Source organism: Merops nubicus, unplaced genomic scaffold, assembly GCF_000691845.1.
Source record: "Merops nubicus isolate BGI_N331 unplaced genomic scaffold, ASM69184v1 scaffold52101, whole genome shotgun sequence".
In the NCBI taxonomy this organism is placed as follows: domain Eukaryota; kingdom Metazoa; phylum Chordata; class Aves; order Coraciiformes; family Meropidae; genus Merops; species Merops nubicus.
Genome location: NW_008588688.1, coordinates 2,400 through 14,880, shown reverse-complemented (window position 1 = coordinate 14,880; position 12,481 = coordinate 2,400). Strand labels below are relative to the sequence as shown.

The 12,481-nt window shown below is 39.8% G+C and overlaps 1 protein-coding gene across 1 annotated transcript in view; it reads left to right on the top strand.

The window, feature by feature from the left end:
• LOC103781598 (BDNF/NT-3 growth factors receptor-like) overlaps positions 1–9,901 on the top strand; it is a gene marked incomplete at its 5' end in the record, with an annotated part of 15,965 nt that extends 6,064 nt beyond the window's left edge. Inside the window, 3 exons of the mRNA XM_008949322.1 lie at positions 3,725–3,757; positions 8,404–8,504; positions 9,752–9,901. Of these exons, the coding sequence (XP_008947570.1) occupies positions 3,725–3,757; positions 8,404–8,504; positions 9,752–9,901 (284 nt within the window). The remainder of the gene's footprint in view (positions 1–3,724; positions 3,758–8,403; positions 8,505–9,751) is intronic.
• Positions 9,902–12,481: the final 2,580 nt, after the last annotated feature.

The window sequence follows — 12,481 nt, the reverse complement described above, 5'->3', positions numbered from 1 at the left end:
CTGTCCTTAGTACTTTTCTCCTCTTTTTACTCTGGAGTGCTTAAATAAACTCTTCACAGAAACATGGCGTGGTTTCAGCTACTGGCATCCTCTAATACTGCATTATAACAGTTCATTAGAACAGTTCACCTCACAGATGTTCTGTGTACAATGGTAGTTCTTTTACACCCCGATTATTTAATATGAACCTGGCTTCATTTTCTTAACAGAATAACAGTTCCTTTAATACATTTAGGTGAATTTGACATTTTTTGTCTTTGATCCAAATCCATTTTACTGTTCTTTTTTTCCTTTGTGCTTCTCCCCTGTACACTGAAAATTTCCCAGTTGTTGCCTTTTAAATCAGTAAATATAACTGTAGGTATCCTCCAAATTAGAAAGGCAGCATTATTTATTTGTTCCATCCTCTTCATGCTTGTAAGGAATATGTCTCCCGAGATAATCTGTGCTGTGTTCTTTAAGCATTTCCCAAGCTCCGTGGTGGAGTAAACTTCACAAAAAGAGTATGGAGGAAACTGGACTATGTATAGACAAGATGTAACTGCATTCGAGATTAGTTCATGCATAGTAGATGGCACCAAACCAGTCTTAAAAATTAACGACAGGAGAATTGCTTATCTACTTAGCCTCCTCAATATTGTTTTTATTTTTTTCCTATAAGGATCACGGTGTTGAGCTTTAGAAAATGTCACAACACTGTTATCTCCTCCACTGAAGCTGGCATAAAAGCAACTATTAAAAAAATAGAATGCTCTGTGCATTGTATTACAATTTTTCTTTTAAGCTATTACTATTTAAAGCACTGTCAGGCTTTTTCAAACCCTTAAAAGGCTTTCTCAGTGCTGTCATTACTGTGTAGTTTCTTCTTTTGGCCCACATATTGTACAATGAAGCATAAAGATTAAGGCCCACGCCCTGATATTATGTTCATTTCCATGCCTTCATGACTGAATTAAATACCAGCCCTGATGTTTCATGGGGTGGGGTATACTCAGAGTGCTTTAAACTGATTCTCTGGTTGTTGCATCACTCCTGGACAAATGCTCTGCAGGTAAAAAAACCAGAAAATTGAAAAGAATAACCCTCACCTACAATCCATATGTCTATCTGAATTAAATGCAGCTACATCTGAAGCACATTCCATCATCATCAGTGTAATGCTCCACTTTCAAAGTTGCGTCAAACATGATGAAGACATGATTTGTGCTAAGATGCTGTCAACTTCCAGCCTGCTACTTGCAGAACATTTTTTACTGGTCTGAGGATGCAGGCATGAAGGAGAGGAAAGCATGTACCACAGTGGGATTTGTATTGAGTTAATGATAACAATTAATGCTAGTAAATTAAGACTTTGTTTTAAATACGAAGGTCTGGAAGAATACATTTCATATTCTATCAGCTAGATTTTTAACTAGGTTTAATTTTCTAAAGTTCTTGGATTCCTATGAAGCTGTCCTTGCTCAGGATGACTTAATTACCTGAGACTACACTGCAGCAAACAGCAAGCAAGAAATGTTCATGCTTTATTCTGGAGGCTGTTCATATCGTTGGTCCAAAACAGCTAATGAATGTGGGAGAGACTTTTATCAATAATAAGTATTTTTAATTAAGCTTGCTCATGTACCAGCTCTCTATTGTAAAATTCAGCTGAAGGCATCCAAGTCACATAGTATCTTGTCAAAGACTATGTTAAATACGCCTTAGAAGTATTTCTAGGATCTTGCTTGTGCAGCATAACAAAATGAGGCTGTTTTGCAGAAGTATGTTTTTGGATTGAGTTTTTTGCTTCTGCTTTATTTTGAAAATATCAAGTTTATAAAGAAAGAAGCAAGCAAGCCAAGTGTAGTTGGTGTGGTTTATAAAGATGAGTGAGTAGGATAAGTCTTTTAGTAGTTTATTGACACAACAACCTGTTGTGTCACAACAGGGACCAAGCCAACAGTGCTGGTCTCTGTTTCCCTTAAAAATAGTGTGTAAATGTGAAAAATTGTGGTTGTGAAGTTTAGTACTAAAAGAGATTCAACTGACATTTTTATGATTGAGTAGATATGTTTTTATGTAGGAAATACTACATAGAAATTTGATCATCAGCTTGATTTTTGCAACTTTATTTGAAGTATTTTGTTATATAGACAGTATTTGAATTGAGTTGATAAATTCCTGGTTTGTATTCCTGACAGGAGTTAGGGTTTAAGCTAATCCAATGACTTTATCACAATTCTAATAAACAGTAACAAAAATGTTGCCATTTAACTCCAGAGTAAAAAAGCCCATGGAATTTTTGTTTGTTTGTTTTTTTCCCCCCCTTCAAGTTACAGAAGTTAAATAAAAAATACAGCCTGTCAGAAGATGGATGTTTTGCACTGGAAAAACTAAGTCTGTGAACTTTTATAGACAGAAAACCCTGATCAGAAGTTGCTTGAGGACAGACAGCACAAGCTTTCTTCACCTGTTATTTATTTCTGCAGATTGACGTCATCATTTCTGCAGATGAGATCTATTAACCTGTATCTCTGGATGCTATAACATCTTCAAATGCATTTAAAATGCTCAGTATTTTCAGGACACATTCTCATGCTGTTGACATAAGCAGAAACAATGGTGTTCTGGTCGTGCTTCCCAGTGGCTTTAATCCTGTGTAATGCCACTGCTATGGATTTAATGCACAGTACGATAAACATAAACATAATTATGATTTTTAAAGTTTGATTCTTTTTCAGAAATTATAACTATCTGTTAATTTTCTTTCCAAATTAAAAAAAAAAAAAAAAAAAAAAGAAAAGAAAAAAGAAAAAGTAAAACCTGGAAATAGATGATTAGGAATCCACTACATAAGCTATGCTATATATACATTATAGACAAGAATGAACGAGTGTTGAAATACAACACAAGTATCTTTCAAAGCATGAATAGTGTAATAGTACACTAATTTAAGTGGGCGTTCTGTGCATTATATTCACATATGGGCTCAGCCTTACGTACGTGCAGTAATTAGAAAAGGCTGAAAACTGGAACTACTAAAATTTAGAAAAGTGTAGACGAGATGGTTGTCTGTTTGCTTGTGTAAAAGCTGGCTTCTGAGACATCTGAGTCTTTTGGTGAGAGTTCTGTGTATCAGCTGTGCAGCTAGCTTCTTGGAAGCATCCTTTTACAGGGCAAATGAAATGGTGCTGCTTAGCTCTCTGCTGCCTCTAGCCCTTCACTTGGCAGCTCACACACAGCTAAACCAGTTTGCTTTCACAGTGATTTAATAGCAAAATTTTTTTACCAAGTAAATGTCAGCTATTGCTAGTGCTCACTGAAGTCTGCTTCCACTTAAGGTCAATGAGAATTTTACCGCTGAGTTTTCAGAAGGAATAGTTGTTGTTACACTTATTCCAGATACACATTAACAGCAGAAAGCAGAATTTTGCCCAATTGAGAAAATTCTAGCCTATCTTTGTCAGAATTAGTGCCCTGTGCATTAGCTGTTTCACAGGAAGCAAAATATTAACCTTTGTGGTAACACTGAAATGCTTGTAAATGTAATCTGATAAACAGGTCCTGCAATATATTGGTGTTGCTTTGCATTTGTGTAGGTACTGATCATTGCTATTGCAAATTACATGTCAACTCTTAAAAAAAAGTCCTAAAGATACTCTTATTCTTCCAGCAATTGCAATCTATTTACAAAGCTTTTTCTTTCTTTTTTTTTTTTTTTTTTCTTTCTCTTCTCCATGTGCAGGTAGTGGCCCAATTGTGGATCCAGACGTTTATGGTATATATTTGATTTCCTTTTTCTTTTCTTTTAACAATAGCAATAAAAGATTTGAAACCATTAAAAGACTGAATGTCAGGCTCAGTTAAATTGAAATGGCACACATTGTAATAAAATTCTAAAAGGTAATTTGTATTTTTGGTTCTTCTCCTGCCTAACGTTATTTAAGATACATGAGGACAATATGATGGTTTACTTTGCTGCTTTTTGAGTCATACTAGGAGATGCCTTAATCCACTGCTACGAATAGATGCAATTGATCCTGTAGGATGACAGCTGTCTGATGTAGCTCACAGGCATGAGATTTTGTGAACCTTTTGGAGGCATTTCTTGGAGGAGAGTTTGTGGTTTCTCCTTATATAACTTAATTTATTTTTTCAGGGACGACTCCATACTTGTTTTGCCTCCAAAAGTGCACCCCTAAATCCCACTTAATAATGAGGTTGGCACAAGTGAGTTTTCCTGTAGGCAATTCATTTTGCTCTGACCACTTGTTTGTACCTTTCCTTAATCTCTCTTGCATAAGCAGACCATCAACTCAGTGATACATGAGCGTATGCCAGAAGATTTGATGACACAGGGTTTGCATTAGTTTTTTAGTTGAGCAAAATGATTTGGTCTGTACCTAGTGAACACCAATGTGCACTAGAATAGAAGCTGCAGACTGAAAAGCAACTGGTTAGTTTTACATAATACTTAGGGTGAGTAGGAAAGTTCACCCTAACCAACATAATCAACACCCTTTAACTTCCAGCAGAAGCTGGATCCTGTTTGGGGTACCTTTTATTTGCTTGGAATGGCCCATGACTCAAGTTTCCTTAAGCTGATTTAAATGTTATTGCTTTGATTCCATTCCATGTCATTAAACTTTAGCAAATGTGCAATTGAAGGATCAGCTTGGCTTTAAATGCTTAGAAATGCTAAAGGATAGCTTCCCCTCCCTCTCTTTCCAAATTCTTTTTTTTTTTGGAGGGGGTGGGAAGGTGGTGATGGTTTGCACAATTTCTTACATGTGTTGTATTATATAAGCTGTATGCATGAAGATTTTGATTCTGAGCTGTTTATCAAGGTCTGGATGCCTATGTATGGCTTTAACCATATGAGTGCTGGGCTTCAGTTGTTGGGTGTGTTTCTGCTGCACTTTGAGTTGCACTAGCAGATCACAGCCTGCAAGACCTACTCCTGATGAACTCACCCTTCCTTTTTATCCCTGGATTTTCCTTCTGCTGTTGGAAACTGCTGTCTTTGATCTTTGTATCAGTGACTCAGTGCTTGCTTTGAGAAGCACTTTGTAGTCTAGAGTGTTTCCCTAATTATTCCAAATCCACAAGTCCAGCTAGCAAGGTGAATAAATGTGGCTGGCTGGAACATCTAGGAACTGCTGCTCTTCTTTGGAAAACGACTGCCTGCATGGCCAACAGTGGGACCCCTGGGATGAGCTCACCCCACAGAGACTGAGCGGTTTTCGTGACTTTTTTTCAGACCACTGTATATCTGTGCTTACCTGCTTACTCACAGCTTAAATTATGTTGGAGGGAAGATTTAAAGCCTTGTTCCTTGCCACATGGTCTTCCCTTTAAGATGCATTTTCACAGCCTGCCAGTGTCAGGGTGCTACAGGCTGGGAGGTCCCCACAGGGGTCCATCAGGGCAGGGGCTGGCGGCTGTGCCCGTCTTGGCGCCCCAGCCAGGAGCAGGGCAGCTGGTGGCCGTGGGGCCACAGTGCTAGGCACTGGGCATTGTGCTTGGGCTGAGGCCAGGCCACAGGCCCGCAGGCAGGGCCGGCCCAGGGGGCCCGAAGCCAGGCAGGGCTGGGCTGCGGTGAGATGGAGACAGAGTCCTGGTGCTTGGGGCACAGGCCGCTGCAGGTGCGGAGCAGTTGCCGCTGCCTTCAGCCCACCTCTGTGGCATGCCTTGGAAAAGGCAGACACGTGAGGCTGTCCTCGCCCTCTCTGGGAAGTAACCCAGAGAAACAGAGCAACTTCCCCGGGGCTGAGCCGGAAATCAAATGCAAATTTAGCTTTGTCAGCTGAGTTCTTGTCTTTGTGCCACACTGCTTCTTCTAATGTGATTGTGAACACGAGAGAGAAAAATATGCCCCATATGAGCCAACTCCCGACAGGACCGCAGAGCGGCCCCCCTGTGCTGGTGCGTTTGTGCTCTTGTTGGTATCCCAACCACCATGCACCTCGCTTGTGAAATGGCTGCTGAGTACTACACAGCCTCGGCTGTGGTATGGTCGCAGGTGGCTGCCTGAGGTACGTGGCACTGGACAACCTCTCCCCGAAGCAATACGAGTCCCACATAGCTTGACTCAAGAGGCGGGACCCTGGCTGTGTCAGAGTCCTTGGCGTCTATTTCAGGATTTCATACTGAAATGAACAGGAATTTTTTTAACTCGGAATCACCCGGTTTTGACTGGATAGCTGTTGCACATGTTTTCTTTTCCTGGCTCACCCATTTCAAGAGGCTTTGAAGATCTGGCACTGGTTCAAATACAGACGCTTGGCAGTTATGCAGCGGGGAACGGCAAAGCAGTATCAGCCTACCAACGTGGCCTACTTTAGCTCTTACCCATTTTAATATAAAAGTGCATTCAGAGGATTCACAGACCAGACCTGACCACTCTGCATAGCTCTTATTAGTCCTTCAGGATGTGATTTCCAGTAGCTTAGTACAGACATGAGCGTAAACAGACTGCCTGTCTCTATTCACAGATAAAATGACAAGCAAAATAATTCCTTATTGAAAGTTTGCGTTACAGAGCCAGAGCAGTGAAGGTTCTAAATATTTGGTTTATATATTTGCCTTAAAAATCTATGATAAGTAGAGCATTGGTCAAAAATATCTTTGTGAAAATTTCCCCAGCTAATTGTAAAGGAAGCCCTATCCTGTAGGCTCAGACACTTGTAATCAAGCAGGGTGTGCCTGCAAGTGAATGAAGCAGAAGTTTCCTCCTTTGCCGCGGCAAAGCCTGTAGTCACGATGGCGAATGGTCTGCACAGCACCTTGTCGGAGTGTCCCCAGCTGGTTGTGCAGGTGAGCCGTGCAGGCAGGGTTTGTGCTGCCCCGACCATGGGGTGCTCGTCACTGTTCCAGCCTTGCAGCATAGGGAGCTGTAGGCATAGAGATGCAGCGCCAGGTCAGAGAATTCAAATGGTAAAAGACCATGAAATTTAATTTTGTTTCTCTTGAAATCTCTGTGTACTGAGTATGTATTTTACCTTGAAAGAGTCCTGTCCTTCCGTGTGTGTGGTGTAGAGCTAAAATAGACTACATGAGCTGATCAGACAACCTAATTGAACTGACTGTAGCACTGGTGCCAGAGATAGCTGCGTAGCTTCACATAACAAAAAATCTGCAGCCTGCTGAGCCGTTTGCAGAAAGCAAATGTGTTCGTGCATGCATGAAGATAAAGCCCAGTGCAGCTTGTTGCTACCATTGCCAGCTGAGCTCTCCAAACTCGCCTTGGGAACTTAAGAAGATAAACTCTGCCGAGGCTCAGCCCCCCCCCGTCCTTGCTCAGCAGCAGCTCTGCAGCTGGAAGAGTATCTTCCTCTGTAGTTAGTGGGAGCTATGCCTCTGCACTCTGCTTTTCCAGACTGACAGTTAAAATTTCATCTGAAGCCTTTTGACACTGATTTTAATCAAAACATGTAAAGAAATATGTGGTTAATTGAAAATTTAAATTACAACACTGGAGGTGTATTCTGTAATAGACGTGGTTATTGCCCTTGTTTATTTCCTTCATCTGCACACCTCACAGCCATAAAATTGAAACAAGTATATGTATTTCCAGATGTAATCATAAAATATAGGCATTTTAAAATTTTATTTTAATGCACATTTCTCTAAGTTCATATCTATACTGTTTAATTCCCCTTATCTCATTTGAACAGTTTTGATAGGAAATCCTGGGCTGTAAATATCTATATTTCATTTTTAAATAATTATAAATAATTAAGTACTGTTAACTCTTTTGATGGAATAGTTCTGGATTCACCCCTACAGACCTGCCATTGTAATTATTTTGATAAATCAAATTTCTTCATACCATTTCAGGCGCTTAATTTTTTAAAGGTTTGCCTGTGTGACGGCTTACGATGCTGAACTTTAACCTCCATACACACAGCAGTATTTTTAAATGTTTTGAAAAAGAAAACTGGCTTTTATTATTTAATAGTAATAAGCAGGCTAAAACCCCATTTGTCAGGTTCTTCTTGGCTAAGCCAAAGTCCCCAAGCTAATATGTAAGACTGTCCTATATTTGGCTGAGTACAAGGCTGGAGAGGTTCTGTGCAGAGGGCAGTCTTTCATTTTTAATGGGAAGTCAGAAGTGCATAAAAATAGCTTTATGTATGGTGTTCTTCTTTAACTCTAGTTTTTCCAGTAGAGAAACACATTGCGATGTAGAGCTGTTCTCTGTTTGAGTTTGGCAGTCACAACACATTTGTTCCATTATCTGCCACAGGGATCCTCCAAAATATTCCAGCTACCTTAGCAGTTATGTGTTATTTCCAAAGAGCTCAGAGTACTGACAGTTGTAGTGGCCTACAGTGCCTTACAGAGCAGGAATAATAATAAATGCAACCTTCTCCCCTCTGAAGTTACAAAATCATAAAAGCAACCTTTTTTTCCTTTCCTAAGAGTATGAAACCACGCCTAATGATCTTGGGGACACCACAAATAACAGTAATCAAATAACTTCTACGGATGTTTCCAACAAAGAGAATGAAGATAGCATCACTGTAAGTACATACACGTCGTTTCCTGATTTGTAATCTTGGTGGACTTTCTGACTATACAACTCACAAAAGCACAGAGATTGTAACAGGGCCTTGAGCTACCAGAACACTGGAGCTATTCCTGTGTTATGATCAAAACTCAGAAAGAAAGGAAAAATAAAAAAGACAAAATCAGTACTCCCCCTTCTTGTCCGTCCTCCATGTCTTGAAAGAGTGAATCACTTTCTAGTCCGAGTAAAATGGCTAGTTATTTTGTTTCATGCTTTTCCGAACGACTAAGTATAATCTTTTAGCCTAAGACTTTGCTTCTAATTTTGGACAATAAAAGGGACTATTTACAAAACAAAGACATCCAAGGTAATTTGAACATAGATTGAACTTCAGTCCTGGAGTGAGCTCCTTCTTACAGAGAGGATGTACAGCAAAACTTTCAAATTCTAATTGAATGTTTTTAAAACATGATTTCATGGAAGTTTTTGGTCAAATAATTTGCAGTAGAAATTAGTACAGGTAGCTGAATCAATGGGCCTTCTCTTTTGCTGTCTTGTGCTCTCGTGCTCTCCTGTACTAAATTATTGGAAACTGGTTGTAGGTGGCCACCATGGTAGATAATGCAGCCTCTCTGCTTTTGGCTCTGTAAAGCAGCAGGCAGCAATGGAGAGTATGTGTGTTCATGAACCAGAGAGCAGACTGTGAGCTGAGACATCGTGCTAAAAAATTGGGAGGATCCCAGGCAGTCTTGTCTCATTTGATAACAGAGTCATTGAATGGCTGAGGTTGGAAGAGACCTCTGGAAATCCTCTGGTCCAGTCCTCCCTGCTTAAAGCAGGGCCAGCATGTTTGCTCAGGGTTGTGCCCAATGTGTTTTTGGTATCTCCAGGGATGGAGCCACACTGGGCAAGCTGTACTAGTGTTCAGCCACCCTCACAGTATTTTTTTTTCTTATGTGTTTTTTTATAACATGCCACTCTGCTGGAAGGGAAAGGGGTGATGTGCACTCCCTCCCACTTGCCTTGAATATGTAGGATGTTGAAAAAGTTGTTCTCAAAGGTGTCTGAAGCTCTGTTCTCTGCAGGATAGAAGAAACCTCAACAAGTGGCTGTTTTCTGTACTCTTTGATCTGAGTGAAAATGCTTCCCAGCTGAAATTAATCTCTTTACCTAACTGGGTTAATCTGAATGTATGCTCAATGTCTTTGAAGGTAGTTCATGAGAACAAAACAAGCAGATCTTTGTGTCCTCTTTTTTCAGGTGTATGTTGTGGTGGGAATTGCAGCACTGGTGTGCACTGGCTTAGTAATAATGCTCATTATTCTGAAGTTTGGAAGACACTCTAAGTTTGGGATGAAAGGTAAGCAGGGCTGTTTTTTATACCTTCCAGAACTGTTGTGGGTTGTATGAGCTGACATTATAGGCTTCTGCACTGAGACCAGTCGAAATAACTAAATTAAGTGCCATCACATTTAGTGTCTTGTTTATTCATCAGGTAAGTACAGGCAGAGGCTTATGTAGACAGAGTGTAGAATTTTGGATCAAGCTTTTCTACTTCTCTTTTTTCTTTAGGACAAACCCCTTTTCTCTCCCTTCTGCTGCAAAGCCCCCTGAGACACTTTCTGGAGTAAAATATTATTTGAGCCAGTGTCGGTAGGAGGAAGATAGGAAATGAAATTTGTTCTGATATGAGCTTGATTACAACAACTTGGTGAGAATCTATGCTGTGTGTGAGAGGTACTTCAGACCATAATGCTGTGTCACTTTAAGGTGATAGATTAAAGGGGAAACAATGGCAAGTGCCAAAGGTGTATTTGACATGGATCCTGTCATACTGGTGCTCTCTGACATGCATTTTCTGAGCTTCTGTTTGTGTCTTGGGAAGCAGCTGCTGGGGAGAATGGCAAGTCCTCATGTCCCTGTGGCAGGGGGAAATCTCAGCCCTTCCATTTATTAATTTATTTATTTTACAGCCGAATGGGGGTATGTGTAATATGGGGTGCCTACAACCCCATTACTGTATTATTTTACTTGCATCATCAATACGTCTGGTGATGTGGGTGAAATTGGGTTGAAAAAAAAAAGGAAAAGAAAAAAACACTGGCTGTGTTACTGGGAGGACTGGAAGGTGCTTTGTTGTGTGCTAAAGGAGATGTGCTTTTGCTCTTAAGATGTGTAGATGAGGATCTGAGAAGAGTGGTAAGTAATCTTTTGTTAGGCTCCTGTTAATGGCATGTCCTTTCTTTCAGCTGTGCTTATGACATAGCACCACATGAATGTATATTTTGATAACCCTTACTTGCTCTTGACAAGTGTTCCTGTCAGAGGTATCTACTGTATATTTTATGTCTCTTCATTCTGTTTAGAAGAGAGTTCCTGGAACAAATGAGATCTGAGCAGAGCAGAAATGTAGTCGGTGCAGATTAGCTTGCTGGGACAGGAACCTTTCCTCTCATCTTCTTCTCTATGACATAGTCTCTGCTCTTTGCAGTAGCATTAGAGGAAGACAGTAATTGTGAAATATCCTGAATAGCAACATGGAGCCAGGAGGATGGAGCTGCAGAGTTTTGGCCAAAGACTAGAAAAAGCTTTCTGCGACTGAACAACAGTTTAGTGTACATGTTATTTCTGTCTGCAACTGTATCAGTTGCATTTTGAGAGCTGAAGTAGGTGGACATGTCTGGTGTTAGTTCTTTAAAGGTGAACATTTGTTAGGTCTTTCAGAATTTTCAGATGGATATTTCACCACAAAACTTTTGTGTTGGAGAACTATTGGAGGAAGTAGGAAGTAAACTCTACCCTGAAGGAGAATGCACGAAATGACATTTTGTGTGCCAACATGTTATATTACCTTCCAGGAAGCTCCTTACCTAGTGGTTGGTTTTTAGTATCTTCAGGTACAACTCGTCTTAAAAAAATAACACTCCTGCCTGATTAGTAAGTTGGACCTCAGTCGGTTTTTTTTTGTTGCAGAATTGTCCATGTAGATCATATTTTAGTAAGGGTACACTTTTGGGGAATCAACTATGAAATGATAAAAAAGCAGAAACCTCATATACGGTGTTTATTTTACTCTTTAAATTAGACCAGTGCTAGTTAAGAAAAGCAGTAAAATGAGTTCACTCCTTCAAAGAATAATCACAGGCATGGTACTCAAACTCCTCCAAAGTTTACATTCACACCTGAGCTTCACAGTCTTGAGTCTATCCATTGTCCAAAGTCCCAGAAACACTGTCTGTTTATCATCACCAATATTATTGAATTTATATTAAAGCAATACTTAAAGACCTGAGATTAGAACACCACATTGATATGTAATGCCCAGACTAATAAGAAAATGTTACCTCCTCTGAAAAACCTGCAGCCTAAGTATATTTTAGAGTTGGTAAATGAAGATAAACAACCTGGGGTATTTGAGCATGAGGAGAATAAGGCACAGTGAAATTTTTTTGCAGTCAGTATTGATCAGTACAGTAAATTTAAAATGTGTGTCTTGGAAATTCTGAACAAAAGGATCAAGCCAGCTACCTGTGAACTCCTTGAGTCATTTGCCATTGAATTCAACAACAACAAAATTAGTCCCAACTTAGCCTACTGATCTTGTGTTATACTTGGTGATTTAATACACAGTCTTAGTAAAGAAGTAGGAAGGAGTAAAATGTCCATATTGCCATTCAAAATGCTTACAAAGCAAGATAAAAAAAAATCGCCTTTTCAAAACTTCCAAAAAATATTAATGAATATTTTGCATTCATAAGAAGAAACTCCCTGAATTACATCAGACAGAAATTCACAAAAGGCTGTGCTTCCATTTTTCTTTTATCTTGTGGGAACACAATGTGGTCACCTCAGACACCCTGTCATTAAATGTCTCCACACCCTTCTGGAGCAAGCAGTTTGGAAAAAAACAGAAGAGTCACTCAGTAACTGGAGCAGTCAAACTGGCACTCAGTGGTATTTTTCATGTAACCATGTACATGGGAAAAAATA